At 41.7% G+C, this 21,484-nt stretch overlaps 1 protein-coding gene across 3 annotated transcripts in view; it reads right to left on the bottom strand.

The window, feature by feature from the left end:
* NAV2 (neuron navigator 2) overlaps nt 1-21,484 on the bottom strand; it is a 368,440-nt gene that overhangs the window by 72,473 nt on the left and 274,483 nt on the right. For all 3 annotated transcript variants that reach the window (XM_058027192.1, XM_058027189.1, XM_058027191.1), the window contains one exon: nt 12,017-12,139. In XM_058027192.1, coding sequence (XP_057883175.1) covers nt 12,017-12,139 — 123 coding nt within the window. The remainder of the gene's footprint in view (nt 1-12,016; nt 12,140-21,484) is intronic.

Genomic DNA, 21,484 nt, shown 5'->3' with positions numbered 1-21,484 from the left:
CCAAAGTTAGTTTCATTCTCCTCCCATGATCTCACTCTGTCTTGCTTAGCCAAGTCATAAGTTACCTTTGGCTCTCATTTTTTAATTTCTAAAATAATCCCTTGTTCCTAAATGATTTGATAACATACACATTGCCACAATAATTTCAACCACATCACGATATATTGCAAACCCCTCAATTTAAGGATGTTAAAATCTGGAGGTGAAATCGGAGCCCAATGTCAATAAATAAGAGAGGAATGTACCCAAAGCGAGGAGCAACTTAAAGATTCAAACACATTTCATGGCCAAAGCAGAGCTGCAGTAGTTTGCTGAGGATATAGGTAGATGTGATGAAATCACAAGGCATTGTTTGGAAAGAGATGGATGGCTGCAAGGGAAAGCAAACTGGTGGCACAGAGGGGATGATGCAGGAAAGGTAAAATAACTAACAGAAAAGAATGACCAGAATTGTGCTGGTGGAGAGAAGGAAACATATGGTATGACTCACAGAAAAGTGATTTTATCAGTCACACGTTTAGCTCACTACAGCTGATGTAAAGTCAGCCCATACAAACATGATATGAGAAATGAGAATGTCACTAAAATCAAGAATTGGTCACAAGTAACAGCAGAAAGGGACCAAAACTTTAAAGTCACAGCGTGGAGGACACCTCTGATTTTGCCCTCTGGGTGTTGGTGGTGAAGCCACCAGCACACTTAGACCTAAAGGAATAACAAACAACTTCTTGCTGCCATATGGCATTTTGGCTTTTAACCTCTATTAACAAAGAAATGACTCAGTGGTTATAGTTAGAAGCCAACAAAGAACTTCAACAGAAATAAGAGCATGAAACTCACAGACTGACTTCAGTTTGAAATCAGTCTTTTGATTTCAGAAAATTCCTGTCTTTCCTTGGTGTGCGCATTTAAGACATTAGAAATGTGTAAATGCAGATTCCTTTCTACCACCTGATCCCTCTCATGAGTCCTTTGCTTCAGAAATGCTCCCAAAGCACAAATGAATAAATTCTCTCCCTAGGAGTAGACAGAGGATACACACAGTCCCAAAACACAGGTCAAGTGGAATTTCAGGCTTTCCTGGGTGAATGTAACCTCTGTGAACTTGACCTGGCACAGTATACTCATATTTCTTTCCCATAGGCTCATGTTGGTGATTCTTCCTTCTCCTTTTCCCTCTCATCTTTTTCCACAGAGATACACAGTTGCCTATAAATACATCTCCAGCCATTCCTGATAATATTCTATTCATCCCTTCTGCATTCAAGACAGTTTCAGTTCTGCAAATGCAATATTATGTTTCAGATGTCCCTGAAAACAAAAATTAAGTCTTTGCATAAAAATGCAAATGAAACATGAAACTATGCATGTGCATATCAGATGGTATCAAATAACATGAATGCTTTCAAAGAAATGTTTAAGGCATTAAGTCATGTTAAAAAGAGTATTTCTAGCTGCAAGTTTCGTAACAAGAATAAATCAACCTTGACAATGAACATGAAAGAGGGAATGAAACCTTTTTGAACACTCAAGGTGGTTTGCTCATTTCCTCCAAACCAAAACGAATTAATTAGTTGATATATCTGAAAATTAACTTAAACTAACAACATAATCAGGAAAGACAAACTTTAAAGTTTAAATTAGATTAAAAAGAATAAAATATTACTTGGGGCTGATGGGAGCACATGGTAACTCCACAGTACCTGCTGAGCTGAGCCTTTGTACGTTAAGGAACGACAAAAAAAATAACATATTGTTAAAAAGAGCTGACCTCAGCCCTTGGACTTTGCTCAGGCACTAATCAGACTGCCAATGTTTAGCATTTATCCCCTGGCTACTTATTGACCATCTATACCTGGCCACACATAAACACAGCCTTAGCAAAGGGGGGGTTACTGAGGCTCCCTGTGCTAACCCTGCACACAGGTTTCACACGTTCCAGTGCCACTTACGTCCAATTAATTAGCCTCAAATTGCAGCAATCAGTTTAAATAAAATTAGATGTTTTATTTATAGTAAGAATATATTTTAAAAAAATCGTTGACTAATAAAAACAAATTACACGCCTTCTCATAATACTGCTGTAGCAGCACAATGTCACTCCAAGTGTTTCCACTGTGGAGTCTGCAATTATTTATCCAGGCCAAATGTATATTTAACTGCATATACTTAAGCAGCATAAGAACATCATGTGGAAGCCTTAATGCCTGTTTATACAATGGCAGAGTGTTTTTAAGCCCCATGGAGCTGTGTAACACTGAGCAGTTTAAGCCTCAGGATGTTGGAGCTCAATGCAGAAAGATCAGGAGCAAAGTGACTGCTTGTTCTGTGGAGTCTCAACGTCACTGTGAATCTTATTAGCTGTCATAAAAAGGTCACAAAGCCACCTTATCATACTGCTGAAAAATCCCTATGTCATGAGGAGGCTAAGGAATTGAGAGAAACAGGATAGGATCTACAGATAAGAAGTGTATGGACCCCCCCCCAGTACGGAATATCTAGTTGGACACCAAGGAAATTATCATGACACCAAGGAGTGACGTGACATAAGCAGCAGCTCCAAGAGTCCTGGGGCAGCAAATAAATAGGTACAGTCCTTTGTCCCTGTCCCTCCACTCCCCAACGGGTAAAATGCAGCACAGCTGCTGCCCAGAGGGGGAATTTCCTTCATTGGGCACAGACATTCATTCCACATGGTCCATACACTCCGTCCTCTGCACTCCTGTCTGTGCACATGCATGGGAAATGGGACATTCCCTGCTCTTTGAAAACCCACTTATAAGTGACACATAAAATGCCTGTGGCAGAAGGGGAAAGGAGTGCACCTCTTTGTGAAGTGCCATGGAAACAGGGAAGGAACCTTCATTTTACCTGAAGACATCCTCTGCCTCCACAAGTGCCAGGTCAGGTTTGCTTTAACTTTCTTTGGTATCAATAAGCCCAAAAGCATCCCCTGCTTACTTCATTACCTTCTAAAAACATAGGAGCTGCCATTCAGGACAGCTGAAGGAGATAACTGCAAAATATAGAACATTTCAAATATGAGCTTTAAGTTGTGGACACCTTAGAGCTTCTTCTGCCATGCTGCAGATGTGGATATTTATTGGATATACCATTGTAGTAGTACCATCCAGCTTCAGACATTTAACTGTCCAATTTAGGAGTCTCATTACCATGTATATGCAATGGATCAAAGCATCCAGATATTCTGAATTCCTTGGAGCAGTCTCACTGATGGAGGAGACCCTTCTCCCCACCTGCAGTGTTTGAAATCTCTTCACTGGAGGGGACAAAAACGGGAGTAAATGATGGATGGAAGAAAAAGGAAAAGGAAAAGGAACTCCAGCAAAGCTCAGAAGAGCACGCATAAAGGAAAACACATGCATCTTACATTTGGACTCAGCATTCTGATATAATTTTCTAAACAATACCATTACAGGAAACATTCATCTGCTAAAAAGGAAGCTTAGATCCTGGCTATTAACATTAATATTTCTATTATCATGGAAGCAAATACTATTGTTATAATCACAGGACAATGCATAGCTGTATACCAGGAGGAAAAACAAATAAATACTGAAATTTACAATTATGGACAACAAAGATATACAAACTAAGATCAAAATGAGAATGTTAAGGTTTTCAAGTAATGCAATATTTAGTAATAAACACAACATTTGAAAAAAATCACCAGTCTAGAAATTTGCTTCACGGCCACAATGAGCTTCCAGGATCTTCAAGCAGCCCCAAACTGGGATTCTGCTTTGGGAGGCTGACAGCTGTCTGCTATTAGTTTTATCTATTCAATCTCCAAATCCCAAACTCAGAGGTTACTGGTGTAGGTCAGTTGTGAGACTGTGTTGACTCTCTTGCCATTTGACATGGAAAACCAAACAACAAAGTCTGCTCTGTGTCAGCAAGCATTTCACATTCTTCGGTTTGTCATGCAAAGCACAAAGACCCTGATACAGTTCAAAATGCTCTTTGTATCTACAATCTTGTTTACCCTTGGAATACAAGCTTCATTTCCCACATGTCTGAAGTGTTTTGAAAGCCACTTCATACAACAGAAAAGACAGTGCTAATCTCTGGCAGTGGAACCAGAAACAGAGGGTTTCAGAAGAGCCTCCAAATCAGCACTGAGATCAACTTTACACTTATATACTGTGAGTGCAGGTGTGTGAAAGGAAGCATGTCTTCAGGAAAATCAAGTTCCAGTGGGGTAGGATCGTGGGTTTGCCATCCCTAGATGTCAATTATTCAGCTGCTTAAATCAGGCATTTTCCCTGTTTACACAGAATCAGCACCACCAGTTCTGGAACAGGCAAGGTCTCCTCATGTGTGCCCACGCCCGGTGCAGCCTTCCAGGGAAGCACAAACTGATGGCATGGGCAAAAGGAAAAGCCTGGCTTAGTCACCACGAGCTGCTCCCTTGAGGGCACCTCCCACCCTCCTTCAGCTTTGTAGAGAACAGCAGCTGCTGGCCTGAACATTCCACTCAGATGCTACAGGAGGGATGTAAATATGCCCGACAACATAAAGGAATGCAGAGTGAGAATCACAGCTACAAAAGCAAGGGGCATGACACCAGGGGAGAGGTTTCAACCAGAAATGCAGCTCCTAAAGCCCAGGTCCAGACTATCTCTTACATATGTTTACATCTAATCAAAACAGGCAGTTCTGAAGAGGATTAAAACGTGAGTGATAACCAAGCATGTGAAGATTGCCCAATCAAATTACTTTGGAGGGAAGAGTTTGCAGCTGTAGGGTGCTTTATTTGGTTGTTTTCAGTACTGAGTAGTAGAATTCTGAGAAGTGGCACCTTCTCATATGAAGAATTCTTGAAAAAGGCAAAGAACTGCTCTCAGTGCCTTGCCTGCCTGTGGAGCTCCTAAACCAGGTATTAGAGAATACCTGAATACCTGAGTAGAACAGGATAATTCTTGGCTTCTTGAATGCAGACAGGTCCATACTGCAGTAAAATCAGCTTTTTTTTTTTTTTTTTTTTTTTTTTGTGGCCATGAATACACAAAGAAGGAAAACCAATTCTAATTGATCCCCAAGGAAAATCAATTTTAATTTTACAAAAAGTCAGTTAACTTGCAGGCATAAAACTGCTTCAGCAGCTAGCCCCCACAAGTAATCATACATCTGCCATTGCTACATGATGTACTGTTTTGGAGCCTGGATAGAATTTTCTACACAAACACCATCTCAGCTGAAAAATTATTTACTTCCTCAAGTCACCCCCTCCTCAAAACTCTCTCTAGCCTTCCAACAGCTTCCAGCCTCACTAAGTTGGTTGTTGGAATCACACTCTTAGCTGCCACCATGCAATGAGTAAAATTATATCAAGCCTAAGAAACAAACAAAACTTTCAAACCTGTTTCCATTCCTTTGTGCCTCTCTGAACAGAATTAACACTACCAAATCCTACAGTACTGCCCAGAATACTTCATCCAGTGTACCACGTGCACATCTCCCCAAAAAATGTGTAAAAAGAAAAAACATTGCTACTGTGTCTGCTGAACAAACTCACACAAAGCTTGTGTTATGTAAAGAAAATATTTGCTTCTAGACCTGAAGTTTGTCATCTTTTAGACCACTGAAACAGATCTGTCAAAGACACTGCTTCCCTTGACTAACCTTGGCATGTTTGCATGTAGAGTGTCCTTTTCTTCCTTTTGGTAATGCTCATTTCAGCCCCCTGGTACAGCTGCTACACCTTTGTTTTGAACTACTAGTTGTTGCTTAACTTTGCAATTAACTCTATGGAATCTAAAACCACTTTGGATTGCAGCTTGTGAAAAGATTCATCGGAAAATAAAAGTATATGGTATTGTGATCCTAATCAGCTGATCCCAGGGCCATAAACTTCAAAGAATCTTTGCAATGTGGATTTCCCCTGCTTCTGAGAGTCAGTTTTCAAGATAAATGTGGGATCTTTCAAAGACAGAGAGATGGATATCTACAGGTACCAAGGTACAATTTGCATATTTAGAAGCAATTGCACATTTTTCTAATTTAGTGATAAAATCCAAACAGATGGTCAAACAGGGCAGATGATCTGCTGGGCATGAATCATTTCACCAGCCCTGTGACTTTGCTGTTGAGCAACTCTAGATGGGCACATATACACAAACTGCAGTGACTCATTGTAGAGACACAGAGAGCAAGGAACGCTCAAAACCACTTTTTATCCATATTATCCTAAAAAAGACGTAGAGAGTTTAAGTTATTTTTAGGAAATTGCGCTTATTTAGTGTACAGGATCCTAGGGAACAGAAATGGGCAAAGTGCAGCTTGTAAGTTATCTTAATTGTAGCAACCTAATGCAAGTGCAGCTGCCAGGATGTTCTGGGAGTGAAGGAACTGTGAGCTGATGGCAGGGAATCTTCCAGACACGGCAGAGTGGAAACGGTGTGGCAGCAGCTTCCCCAGCTGAGCCCTCCCGAGGGCTGCAGACGGCTTCAGGGGATGCAGTTACTGCCTCTCCTGACAGAAGGGACATCCCCCTCTGCAAGCCCATCCACACAGAGCACCAGAGGAACCTCCTGCAATTCCTTCACAGGGAACCTCCACACTCATAGCAACGCTCCTGAGAGCCCTGCAGGGGCTGGAACCTCCTGCAATTCCTTCACAGGGAACCTCCACACTCATAGCAACGCTCCTGAGAGCCCTGCAGGGCAGGGAGATGCAGCAGGGGCAGGACATGATGGGAATTCCACTGCCATTACAAGGCAGGAGTATCTATTTCTACATATCATTATAGCAACTGGGTCCACCTGAAGCTTAAGATACAACTCAGTCATGTTCTAACAATTTAAGATGAAGACTATCCAGTCAATGAGTCTATAGATACCTATCCCAGAAGCATTTTCTCTGGTTTGCCCCTTTTCTTGTGTATTGTGGTGCCCCTGCTAGAGCAGCAGAATCCAGCAATGATGAGAGGGGCAGTGATGGAGAAGTTCTGTTACACCTTCATTTAACTTCAGCTCAATTAAGAAACAAAACTGAAACCACAGCCTTTGAGTTGTCCCATCCTACCATAAAACTACTTAAAGGATATCTTAACAAAAATTTCCTTTTTCTTTTCCTTATTTCCTTATTTTCATTGTCTACAATAAATCAGCACATAACCAAAAAAAAAAAAAAAAAAAAGGAAATTTGGTGCAGCTTTAAGGAAACTTGATGCAACTTCTTAAGCAATATCCATCAGTACCATGACTGTAATTCTGCTTTCAGTGCAATCTGCCTCCTCCAAAAAGCAGTGACATCTTCTCTCCCCACTTTTCAAACCAGGCCAATATTTCTCCCAACCTGATGACTTGCTTCAGCTTGCTTTTCAGCCCTTCTGAAGCGTGATCCAAATCCCCTTGATTATGAAGGCAATCCAACAATCTCCCTCCACCACCAAGAACTAGCCCATCTTTCAGTAATCTCATCACTGTAGCAGGATTCAAGAAATTAATTTGCAATTAGTGAATTTAAACATATGCCAGACAAAGGGATTTACTCCACAAATGTGAAATACTGTCTACTACCTGAGCCAAGACATAGGAGTAACTTTAATCTGTTTTTATAAAATGCAAAACAGCAGCAAAATACTACTGTTCAGCTATTTTTGAAAGCCATAATTTTTACCATTTGTACTGCACTTAATGACATTCTTATTAATAGCAAAGTATGTGTGCTCTGCATGGAATGTCCTCTGGCTTTCTACTTGGTTTCTGCATCACTTCCAGTTCTTCTTTCCTGTCCATCTCCCGTCCAGGTTCCACAGTGTCCCCCAGGATTATCCAAAGATCTTTCCAAAAGCAGGAAATACTTCTAAAATGCTGACTGCCAGGAAGCAGCTTCAGTACAAACCTGCCTGAGAGTTAACCTGAATGTGGGCTGTTTTTAAGCAAGCTGCATTCATCAGATGTGACCAGGATACAGACACACTCCTCAAGAGCCAGCTCAGCACTGTTCCTCCTGTTTTACCTGCTGCAGCTGCTGGAAGCACCAAGACAACACAATCCACTCCTGACCAGCCATTACAACGAGGAGCTGGGAAAAGCTTTCTGTGGCTCTGTGCAAAGCCAGGTAATGCATGCAGCCTCAAACAGAACTGTGAAAGGGAAGCAGGCCAAGCCAATCATGCTCAGCAGTAGGTTTTTAAGCACTTCATCTGTGATGATTTCTAAAAGGTCACAGAGACCCTTCCCTAACAGCATTAAAGTTACTCTTGGCAAGCTCACATTCAGAGTCTCCTGTCCCAGCCACAAGTTTGTGATAAATCAGGTCTGAATTACCTCCTCTAAATAACAGCTTACACAGGTAAGCACCTACAGAAAGATTAATTCAGATCTAATTTACCTATACATTCAAGTTACATATATGAAGGCAAGCATCAGATTTAGTCTCAGATGGAGCAGCTGTGCCCGACAAAGTGAAATCAACTTAAATAATCAAATACAGAATGGAAAAAACAATGGGATATCTATTTCCAACCTTGAAAAAAAATCCCAAACGAAATTAAAAAAAAAAACAAACAATCACAAACTAAATAAAAAGGAATTTTAATGCCTTTTTTGATTTAAAATGCCTTTGTTCTAGGCAAACTGAAATTATCTTGAAGTCAAAAGTAAGCTCAGTGTGTTGTGCAATGATTCCATTAACCTTGCAATCAAGCATTAAATTCAGTGCCCTTGTTTGGATTTCCCTGCTGCAGGGGAAAATGCAAGGTCTGTGCTTTACCTTACCAGAGCCAATGAGTAAAACCCTCACAACTAAACTTCTACAACTAATAGCATAAGAAACTAAAAAATTCCTCTGATAACTTTTTAATGATTAACCTCATGCTCACAGGTTGACAGTCTTTCACACTTGTTCTCCCATGCATTCAATAAACATCTGCTTTGAACAAGTTAAATTGAATCTGAATATGTTTTCTGCATGTACCAATAAAGCAACTCAGCACCTCTGCTCACTGCCTCACAGAATGAAGAAAACAATTAGATACTGCACAGTTTTATTCAACTCCTTTTCCTTATGTCCATTTTCACCCCGAAAACACTTGAACTAAGATTAATTTTTTGTTTAAATTGCACATGATGGTAACCCAGCAAGCAAAGAGGAGCTCTTTTTAAATCATTGCCCTACTGTCAGAAACCCCTCATCTCCTGCATAGGTATTATATTCTAAATAGAAAAGACTAAGTAATCAAAACAACACATCACAGTGTCACCAGCCCTGGGACCAAGGGTAATTTTTCTGCCATGCAGAGTGTTTATTGTGTGTACAGTCTGTCCCCCTCCAAGTGAACTGAAAGGATGGTTTTCAAAGCTGAAACAAATGACAACCTAGGGATTGCACTTCAGCCCCATTCTAGGTGTTACACATTTAAACACAAATAATCTCTCTTGTCAATGTTCCTCATTGGTGCCTGATCTGTGGCATCTTCAGGAAAGGAGTTCAGCAAACAAGAAGCGTTGCAAGCACAGAAAATATTGGATGGGGGAAGGAACAATTACAGGGATCTATCACTGGCTCTCCAGAAAAGCTGTTACTTAAACAACAATATACTTTATCTTAGACAAATGCTGAATTTTAAACAGATGCTTTTGCTACTGTGGCAATATTGGTTCAGAAGCCACAGCAGCTGAAGAGGATGACACTTGATTCCTCTCCAGCTGCATCACAAGGCGGCAACACCCTCACCCATAGGACCAGTGAGTGCTGCTTGGGTTTCAAGCTGCAAATTTCAGAGAGAGAGATGAGCTCCTGGAAAAATCCAGGCATATTTTACAACTGGTAAGCATATGTTGACCTGTAATTCAAACTGAGCTGGGATTCTCTGAGAGGTTTTAGTTCTTTTGTTTACATTTGACATCCTGCTCTTTGCTAATATCACAAGGACACCAAAGCAGATTTAGTTCTAAACCTTGGCAGATTTAGATTTAGTTTGCTTAGAAATCAAGGCTAGATTCTTCATTACTTGTGTTTCCTTAGTAATATATGCATCACAATTAATACAGTATCAGTAATATCAAGCTCAGTCATGTCCTGGGAATGACTTAGAGATAGCAAAAAGAAAAAAAAAACCTGTTAATTCAAAAATGGGTTTGAGCATGCACCTCAAAAGTCATTTTTTATACTTAGAGGCCCCTCATGGAAGAAAAAGGATACATGTCACTTACTGCATCAGCAGTAACACTGATCAGGCTATGGAAGGGAAAGAAGCAGCCGTGTACTGACCTTGTTAAAAACAACGGCATTTAACCCATTTATATCAACATTAATAGAACATTTCACTGGGTTCCTTTGTGACTGCACTCCCATGAATTATGGATTCCCAGTCCTCTAATTCTTGACATTTGGCCTTGACTGTTCACATTGAATCACTGGAATTGGAGGAGAATGAATGGACATGAGAGGGGAACTCAGTCCTTTCTATTTCAAACACCACTGAAACAGGAGTTCAGCACTTTCTAGTGCTGTGTCCCAGTCACAAAAACACTGGGGAGCTTCCAGCAAAGCACTCAGGAGACACAAAACCAGCATTTCTCCCGACACCTCTATGAACACAAAACCTAAAATACTCTGGTGTAAGAGCCTGAGATGAGAGATGATGACTCCAGGCAGCTCTCCAAAATGCTGCTTATTGTGTACAGCAGCCCAGGGCCGTGGGTGACAGAGCCATGCCTACAGCTGTCAGCTCCAGCTGCAGGCAGACCTGGAGACCCTTTAGTTCTGGTTACAATGCATTCTATATTTTAGTTTGCTGAGCATCTTAATACATAATAACCAATCGGCATCATATATAACACCTTTGCTATTATCTATAGCCTATCATAACCATCATTACCATATTATGGTCAATACCATCCAATCACATGAGTTACTATGCTACAGTTTAGGATTAAAGTAGTTTTTCGGTTTTCTTGCAGTGGAAAATTCTTAGACCTTTCTTCTGCTTGCCACATTGGCATGTCTGTTTGCCTATGGTACCTTTCTGCTTTTCCTAAGACCTATTTCTGCTTAGTAAAAACATATTTTTGTTCGTGGCCAACATATCCTTTGCTCTAATCATAAAACAGAGGAGATTCTCTCCAACTCGACTTCGCCTTTGCTTTCTTAGTGGTGGTGTTACATTTCAGTTAAATGGTTTGCTCTGTCTCACCCCTCGAAAATGCAGGGTTTGTTCCAAGCCTGTGATCCTCCCCTGCAGTATCATGGACCTGCAATCCCATTGGCCCAAGTCTGATTCTGCACCCACTTTGGATCTCCCTGTTAAGCTGTGGGGGGAGACCACAGGGGCTCTCTTGGCCCTTTTCCCCCTTGGCTCTCCCCCTTCTCCCTAAGAAGCCATGCTGCTCCCAGGGCTGGCACCCCCAATAAACCCTCATCTAATGAGCACCCTCAGAGCTGTGTGGAGTCTCCTTGCCTGCCTGCTGCTACCAGTGGGCACACAGCTTAGGGGATCCCCGGGGACCCCCTGGCCTGCCTCCAAACAAACTGCATCAGTCCAGCAATTGTCAATTTAGACATCTACTGTTCTTCTCTATCAAAACTCGCTTCCACCTCCATTCTGTTCTGTAGGGGGACAGAATATAAGGAAATAAAGATAGTGTAGAAAGTAATCTTAGCCCTAAGGAGTTGCAGCTGGGCCAATTATCAAAGATTAGAAATAGGCACAGCTGTAACCAATGAGAAGAAGAGTGCTATAAAAGTGTGGGTTGGCTGGATGAGAAGGGAACTGGAGTGTGTTGGGTACTTGGTGAAGAAGAAAGAGTCAGTGCTCTGAGGAGCTGTCCATGAGAAACGCCAAGAAGGTGTGAAACTTTTGTGATAAGGAGACAGCAGCATGGAACCCCTGCAATGACAACACCATCGTTCTCAGGCTCCACACTCAGAGAACTTTCCACCAAGCACACATATCCGTGAAACTTTCTCGCCAGACTTCCATCTTTCCCACCGCCCCGGAGCAGCTCCCGCCCAGGTGCCGAGGGCTGGCGCAGCCCGTCCCTACCTGTCGGCGTCGCCGAGGCGCAAGGCCGTGCCGCGCTGCAGCGTCTCGCGCACCGTGGCCATGCCGTCGGGCAGCCGCGTCAGCCGCCGCGTGTACAGCCCCAGCCCGCCGTCCGTCAGGTACCTGGGGACACAACACCTGCTCAGTGCAACAGCTCACATGACAGCACAACACCTGTGGCGTGGTTTAGCCGTTTTTAAGTTACACGGAATTAGGAGCAAGCAAAACGTCGTTATTGATTACGTCAGAGTTCTCCATTGCATTGTGTTCTCTGTTTCACCTTGCACGCTCTCTCATCAGCAAGGCTTGAATTTCAACATAAATGTGATGAAGGATACTTAAGAAATGTAGCGGGATAGAATGTAAGAAAATAAAGACAGTGTAGAAAGTAATCTTACCCCTAAGGAGTTTCAGCTGGGCCAATTATCAAAGATTAGGAGCAGGCCCGACTTTACCAGGCCACAGCTGTAACCAGTGAGAAGAAGATGCTATAAAAGAGTGGGGTGGCTGGGTGAGAGGGGAACTGGAGTCTCTTGTCTGCTTTGTGAAGAAGAAAGCATCAGTGCTCTGAGGAGCAGCCCATGAGAAACACCAAAAAGGCGTGAAACTTTTGCAATAAGGAGACAGCAGTATGGAACCCCTGCAACAAGACAGCAACAAAGAAAACCTAACTTCCATTAAGGATACCTATATGGAAGTAATTAAATATTTGTGAGTGCTATCATTAATGATCCCTCCTTGTCCAAAATATACATGGTTTGTACCACTCTGAAATTTTCTGCATGGGCTAAAACACAATCAAAATTTCAAAACTTGTACAAGTTATGTGCAAAAATCACATTGACTTAATCCCTAGATCTTGTCAATGAACAATAAACCTAAAGCATTCCACAATTTAGAGAAATCATCGTGGATGAAAAGTTTTTTGCAGCCTTCTTAGGCATTAATAAGTGCCAGGTGTACATATGACACCTCAGACATTGCCAAGATCGGACATTTCTTACCTTCTGGTTTAGACAAATGAAAAATTAGTGTTAATTTGAACAGAGGTGGCAGGAAATGGCATGGAGCGAGCCTTGTGTTACCACCATCAGTTCACCAGCTCATGCAGGTGTAGGTGAGCAGCAGTGGCAGCTGGGTGAACACACCATGAAGATGTTCTCACACCTAAGACTGAAACAGCTCCAACAATCCTGGGACTAGGGTCGCTGTTTCCAGCAGAGTGCTGGACAAGCACCATCCCCACAGAGACAGGAGCTGACAGGACTGTATCTCCTCAATCCCTCTGCCACTCTTACAAATCGACAGCAGACCAGAGAATAACACCCAGATACTCAGGACACCTTCCTCTGGCTTAGTAAGCACACAGCTTTCTCTCTGATAGTGAGACACCCCTCACCCACAGCAGGGAAGAAGAGATACTCCGAGCTGCAGGCAGCAGTGTCTCTGCTGGCAAGATCTCACTGTGCAAACATGCTTTACCCAACCCAAATTTAACTCCTACATTTACAAAAATGGGATGGTGAGCAGTTGGGAAGCCTTGCCCCATCTGCTGCTTAGCATTGCAGTTCAGTGTATAAATCTGTACAGAGCCATCCCAGCAGAAACCAGAGGAATCTCTGTAGAGTCTAACAAAGAGGTTGCCATGCCCATCAAGTCAGACACAGGACAATTCCCCATCCAGCAAATCCGTGGGGATTCTCCCAACCCATAAACAAAGACTGTAAAAACACAAGGAGGAGTTGCACTGTAGCAGGTAGAATTTGCCTTAGGTTTGGCATTCTAACTTGTGTTTGACAGTTTATAAATACTTTATTATGGAAGAATACGTTTTTTCCTTAAGCAATATTCCTTAATTTTCCTTAAGCAAAATTCCTACTAAAATAAAGGGGACGAAGAAAAAAATGGCTTCAGACCATAGTGTTATACAAACATGCAAAGAGTATTTTGCAAAAACATCTAATGTACATGCACTAATTGGTTTACTGCAGCTACTTGTCTGCACACGAAACAAGTTTCTGTGTGAACACTCTTTGCACGTGTGCTGGAAAACGCAGCTTCTGGCTTTGCTGTCACATTCCTGGCATGTTGGTCCTTTGATAAAAAAGATCTGTTACAGCTGAAATAGATTGTTTTGCATACCTATCACTCAGAACATGTAGAAATTAATGTAGTCCTTCTAAGAGTTAGCCATGCTGAAATCAATGCCTTCTCACCAGAATCAGCGGGTTTCATCTTCTCCACAGAAGCCCAGCAAGCTAAAAGATTAGAGTAACACTGCAGTAGCTCAAATTGAAATTGGGCTCAAGCACTGACAAATCTCACATGAGCCAATGGAACCTGGATGGCTTTAGCACCTCTGACAACTAGATCATGACACTTTTCTAAACAAGTCCATTGTTTAGGGCTGTGAAAAAGCACAGCCATAAACAATGACTTTTACCCCTATACCAATAAGACAAGTTTCTTACATGCCAAAACAACACAGGATAGACTTCTGTATTTTGAAACAGGCTTGTGTAATCACAGTTTGAAAGCTTTATATCTTATTTTTGTTTCACACAATATCCTCTACCCAGGAATGTTTAATTCAGAAAAGATGCCAAAACCAATGATGCCTGAAGTCCTGCACGCAACAGCAAGGTGAAGGAAGAAGGAAAGGCACTAACCTCTGAAGTCTGTGGAGAACAACATATTTAAAATAAATGAAAAAAACCCCTTCTAATTATCCATTGGTTAGCAGAGAGGAGATTCACTCCTGGTGCCACAATCCTCCAGCCATTGCTTTCATTTCCTTCCTCTCCATCCCTTCAAACTTCACCTGTCTTGGCTTTAAGAAACTGACTTTGCCTTATGAAGACATTATTATTGCTGCAGATTTTTGGTTTATGGGAAGGAAGAATATAATGAGGGCACATTTTCCTAACAAAAAAAATCTTCCAATGTTTTACTCAGTGGGAAACAACACCAAGGAAATACTATCCTGTATATAACTGTAACAGTACTCAGTTATTGGAATTTATTGTCCTATCACATCCACACAATGTGGAACCCAAGAATACTGGCCTCTCCTCTACAATGACACATTGCAGTTCAAACAACTGTATTAGACGTTAGACCTAAGCGTAATTTATCTAACATTTCATATTAAAAATCATTACAAAATTTACACTACAAGCCTTGCTAGTTTCATGACTGCTAAGAATTCTGCAAGCACATTCAGTGAAAAACAAACAGGACTTAGAAGTATTCTTTTACCTGCCCCAAAATATGAAAAAGTTTAAATAAATTATCTAAGGAAAAATATAGTATCCAGACTCTGACTTTTATAGAGATAGGTAATTTGTACAAAAAATTTAATCTCACAGATGCTTTATGAATGGTACCAAAAGCCAGGGAGGAATGACTGCCTTTAATGAAGCTCAATATAATAATATTTAATAAATGAACAGTGAAACAGTGATGAGGTTGGTTAAAAGGAGTTTCTGATCTTTCCAGGAATTAATGTACAAACACCCATCACTATAGCTTAGCTCTTCATCAGCAAGGGAAAAAAACCCAACCAAATTTCTGTCAATATGAAAAGACTCAGGTTAAACAAGAGCAGTATTATGCATTTCTAACATACAATTAGGACTTCTAGACCACTTTCTAGGTGATATTTTTTTCTCATTAGAAAGTGGCTCCCTGCCGTGCATTACAGGCATAAAGCAATTTACTTTGGACAACCTGGACCTTTAAGCTTCTCTTTTCTTTAGCCAAATACATCCTTTCTGTGCCTCTCAAATTTTGAGTGCCATAACAAGCCCTTCCAAGTGTAATATTTTTAGGGTATTTCTGCTGCTGAAGTGATTTATTCTCCTTTCCTGAAAGGCACACTGAGGAAGCAGGAATGGGTCATGCCAAGGATCAGCAAAATCCAGTGGTCTGAATCACTTGACTCCTGTCTGCACTCCCTGCTTACTGACAGATGCAGCCAGCCAACAGCTCACTTACTTTTATGGTCAGACAACTCTAGCACTTCATATATATTCATTTCACTCCTTCAGGCATGAATATGAATTTTCCAAGTTTGAAAACAAACAGCCAAGGGAAACACATTCTTTATTTAAGGATTAGGAAAAGAAGGAGCAGCAGGTAAATCAGCAATACATAACAGACCAGGCAAGCCTACCCTGCCCTGCTCTGGATCCTGCAGCCCCATAATCCCAATCCCACAAGCAGGAGAACAGCAACATGCCTCAAATGGGACCTGACTGGCAGCTCAGGCTCTCCTACCTTCACCTTGCTGCCCTGGATTACAGGCTAGTGAGGAAAAAGCTGCCCAGGTGTCTCCTGGGCAGAGGACTTGCCCAGCAGCCCAAGAGCTTGAACCTTTAAGAAACAAAAAGCTTGAGCGAATTACTTCATATATCAACATCGGCTTTGACAGGAGGAAATGTTCTCTTAGTGATGTAGCAGTAACACTGTTATCCTTAATGCTTTCCTTTAAATCTCCATTTTCACTAGGCTTCATCTGTCTCGTCATTACAGTCAGTTAAACGAGATCAAGAGGCTTAACGAGCTTTGAGTATCAAAGAACAGCTCTGACTTTGCCAGTGCTAAAAATCCACAGCACAGAATTCCCCAGTGCTGTTTCTGAAATATGCTGGATGGGATCAAAACCATCCTGTTATTGCAACTATATGTCCTAAATCTGACTTAAAAAGAAACGCTACCCCAGCAGCTGGATGATGGCAACTACAAATGTCTCAGTTTAGTATCAATTTGATCTGCATTTTTCATGTAACACTGGCATTAGACCATAGGGGCTTTTCCCATGTTTATATCCCCCAAAGTCTTTCCAATCACTATTCTTGCCTGACTTAGTCAGTACTTGGTAAGTACTTGATCTCTCTAGCCAAAGGGTTGGACACAGACACTGTCCACAAGCCTGTGGTTGGTTTAAATTCCATTATTGATCCTGTGAATTTCAACAAGAACATTCAGGAACAGGATTAGGTCCTGAGCTTGCAGGTAGGGATGCCAATACAATGCCTTAATCCCTAATATTGACTGTAATATTACAGTTCAGATTCATAGAAAGGCAAACTTATTGCTCATTTAATAAAATTGAATTTATATTTAAGGTAGCCTATAATTCATAAATTAATAGACTTTTACCCATAATCACTAACTATTTAAAATTAACAAACTAATGAATGAGCTATGAATTGTTTTGCAAATGCTTAACCCAAATATGGAGTAAGACCTGAACAAATTACTTGCAGACTCAAAAATCCTAATCACTGCTGGAAAGGAGGAGATATCTGTTCTAACAACAGGTAAGACAGGCAAAATGAGAATATGCAAAACTTAATAAGTATATATTAGTTTCATAGTTTATTTAGAGAAACCTCGCACATGTAAATCACTAATAGTGATTTGGTGCTGCTTATTCTATCTAGAAGCAAAACAAGTTCATCTCATTAACTACTTAATGCTCAGACCTTTTTCCATGAGAAAAAAGAAGAGAAATCTGCAGAAACAAGTGGCTTCTGTGAAATCAATACTCTTCTGTCTGGAGATCTATTAAAGCTGCCTGGCACATAAGTCCTTCAGCAGCCATCAAATAACAGTTTTTGGGCACCACTGGCCAAGGCTATTTTTTTTTCTATGTCTCTTAGCTTCACACGGTCAGCAGGCAAGGAATTCCAAGGACAGTGCAGCCTGATAGGGAGTTGGGTGGCTGCTGCTCCTCCACATCCATCCCCACATTCAGAGCAGCTTCTGACAGAGCTTTGGAAGAAACCAGCTTTGTGTGGAATGAGCAGACTTAGATACCCACAGTCAAAGAGAAGCTGTCAATACTTAATATTGGACTGAAAGGAAGTGTCTCTCACATGGCTGCAGCCATTCCTGCTCCAGAGCACAGTCTCCAGTGCATGATCCTCTTCCCATCACTCACTCCATCTGTCAGCCAAGGGCACCCTCACCACAAACCTTCCCCTCAAGGAGGAGGCCTGCTCCACCACAGCTTTTAAAACTCCTTTTAAAATCCAGTCAGCCCAGACAGCCTGGGCTGGAGTGAGACTGGGAAACAAGACAAGAGGCCAAGTCCTTTCAGGTGTGCAAATGCCACTCTGGACCCCAGCAGAACACGGGTGCAAACTCACACCCAGCAAGCAGCTGAAGGCCACCAGAACCAGGCAGCTGTTCAATGGGTTTTTGCACATGCCAATTTGGATTTCAATGCCTAAATTCTTTCTCAGAGTCCATTTCAATGAAAATCACAGAACTAAGCTACAGAATAAGTGGTGCATTTTTCACCTCCCTCTTCAGTTCTGTTCAGGAGAGGAATGAGCTGTGACCAAACAGGATTAAGGAGGGGGTGCAGCTTCTCTAGAGGTTCTCAGCAGTGCCAACAGCAGAGCAAGAGAAGCTCCACAGAGACTGTGGATTATTCCCTCCTGCCCACTCTCTCCCTGCAGATGTTTCACACCAACACAGTGTGAATGACTGCATCCCCCTCTGCTGGCTAGCCCCAGACTGGGACCCTATTTTGTCCCTTAGAAGCTGTCCCTTCACTCAAATTACAACAACCTGGTGGCACTGATGCAGCAGTTCAAACACTGCTGAGGTGTTTCTTACAGAAAAAAAGCCCAAAATGAGATAACTGCTATTAAATGGTATTTTGGTAATTGTTAACAGCAGGTCAGTGTATAGAAGTAAGCAAAAATAGAACACCACAACTATTGCATTCACTGTCTTGATTAACACTACATACAACCTAACATGGGTATTTTACCATTATACTGGAAAAAAAGGCTGATGTATAAGGTTATAACTCATAGGCCTACATTGTCTTCCTATGCTGAATCACACTGCAAGAAAGGTTCTGTGAGAGTTGTGATCTGAAATATCACTTGAGATAAATGATAAACACTGTCTTATTGATGAAGCTGACACAAGAACTATTCCTGAGTGAGTGCAATATTTAAGAACACTTAAAACACTATATAAAATTAATAACATTGAATATGCTTGTGCAATATCATACTCCTGTCTCCTGCAAAGAACTGCAAGTACAGTTCTTGGAATAAGAATACTATATTTAAACATCTGCCATAATTTTTTTCTTTTCATTTTTACAGCACCAAGTCATCTCTGACTTTATAGCAACCTTGTTTGCTATAAAGTCAGAAGTTAATGTTTCCTTATTCCATTTCATGAAAGTCAAACTTTTGAGTTTGCTTGCTCGACCCCTTTATTATTGGTATTAATTATCCTTTTACCATATATAGATACTATTCTGCAATGTTGAAAAGATCACAATGTAGAAATAGTCAGCCCTAGCAAGAAGAAAGGCAGTTCAAATAAACACTGCTCAAACACAGAAGAAAAATAACATAAACCTCCTAATGAGTCTTAGACATGTTGAAGTGCTAGAGCCATAAAAGGAATGCAGTTTGACTCATTCACTGCATTCAGATGAAAGCTTATCACTAAAACCATATCATTTACAGAGCAATGTCCAGTAAATGACTAATGCACAGTAACCCAAAGTGTACAGAAAAAATACAGTGGTAATAACTACGCAAAGATATAGGTCAGAAAAGCCTAGAGACAGAGCATTGAACAATGCACAGGGCACCCAAATTCCCACACAGACCAAGATTAGAACAGGCACCCCTGATTTCCAGCCAGTCACGAGTTACCTGGAGCAGGAACCACTCCTGCTGCAGACAGCTTAGAAGGAAAGGAAAGGGTTTCCCTCACTTGCTGTTACCAACAACAAATTCTCATTAGCAGCAAACTGCAGAGTCCTCCTCCTGTGAAACCTCAGCCCTGGGGGAGGTCTGTTATACCACCTGTGACCCTGACATCTACAGAAAATGCGTCACTGTCTCACTTTTAAATATGACAAAACCACGGAACAGCTGCAAGAATCCTACAAATGCCAACTACACTTCAGCATTCTGTGAAATCAGTCCCCAACTTCAGCTCGTTTTTGCCTCCCAACAGATGTAACTCCTAAATGTAAGCTACTTCAGAACTCTCCTTCAATGATGGCTGGGGTCCACGAAGGGCACAGTGCTTCTGGATGAGTCTGAGAGCTGAGCAGAAGCAGGGGCAGAGTCTGAGTCCCCAGCTCAAAGTGGGCTGTTCTCCTTTTAGCATCCTTCATGCAAGTTCCAAATCCAACTGCTTCCAGGGCTTGTTAAACAATCCCCAGGGAGAACAAAGGCTTGAATAAACAAGAAGCAATCATAACCCTATGAGGATTGTGCATGCAAACACATTAAGAGGTTATGGAAACAGAGATGTGGGATGGGAATATATCACCACCAAATCATCAAATATGGGGAGATTAATAAAATAGTAAAATGTATCCCCCAACAATAACCACTGCATCCACAGGAGGTGGCTGCAAGAAGAATTTTAGCACAGTGCCCTGACCATTGTTAGAACACAGCTGGAACAGCCATGCTTCTGCAAAAAATGATTTTGACAAAGGTGTGTCTGCAGACCCAAAGCCATTTCCTGAGAAAACTTGTGACCAGGACTAATTACTACATCCACACTGTTAATTCTGCATAGAAAGCTGCACACTTCAGGTGATGAAAACAGGCACAGAGGATTATCAAATGAAAAGAAAATAATTACAAAAGGCTCTTTTTTAGGATCAACAGCCCTGTTGTTGCATTCCAATAAGAGATATAAAGGAAATTAACTCTACATCTCATTAGAGAAAACTAGGGCTAAGGAGACAAAAAAGGTAGGATTATGTATGTTAGTAGCCAGAGGGGGACTGAAGTGGACAAAAGCCTTCTGAACAAATGCAAAAGATCCATGAGAATTAACATCCTCCACCTGGGACAATCTTGGGGTGAGAGGGGAGGCAGTTGTGGGCTCTGAGGTGCCACCTTCCAACGAGGCTCTGAGTCTCCAGCTCAGCCAGCCACCAAAGGAGTGGGCTGGGGGCTCACTCCCCAGCTCACACAAATCCTGCTCCTGTCACTGGGTTATGTTTCAGACCCTGCAAAAAGGCAGCTTCTTACCTTTGATCCATCCCCTGGAGACTTGCTTAGTTTAAGAGCTGTCCTCTGTGCCTTTGGCAAAGATTCCCTTCCTTAACCCTAAGAAAGCAATCCTGGTGTCTGCCAGAGCTCTGCTTGAGCAGACTCATTAAGAGAGGCCAAATGAAGCTTCCCATGACCCAGTACATTTCAGAGAAAGCACCAGGATCACAGGGCTAAACTAGTTTTTCTTGGCCATTGGATTTATTTTGGCTGTAACAAATATTTTGGCTTCCTTCCCTATCAGTTTGCCAATGAAAACACAGATCCAAGGTTTTCAGACTCCGGGATTGTAGCAATTCTGAAAAATGACAAAGTGAAACACATACCAGCTAATAAAGAGCTATTCATGCTCTAAATACCCTCTTGTGCTGCTCTGCACAGAGTGTAGCTGGGCTTCTGGAAATGC

Source organism: Melospiza georgiana, chromosome 6, assembly GCF_028018845.1.
Source record: "Melospiza georgiana isolate bMelGeo1 chromosome 6, bMelGeo1.pri, whole genome shotgun sequence".
Taxonomy (NCBI): Eukaryota; Metazoa; Chordata; class Aves; order Passeriformes; family Passerellidae; genus Melospiza; species Melospiza georgiana.
Note: the sequence above shows the minus strand (reverse complement) of the source record. Positions and strands in the feature narration are given on the sequence as shown.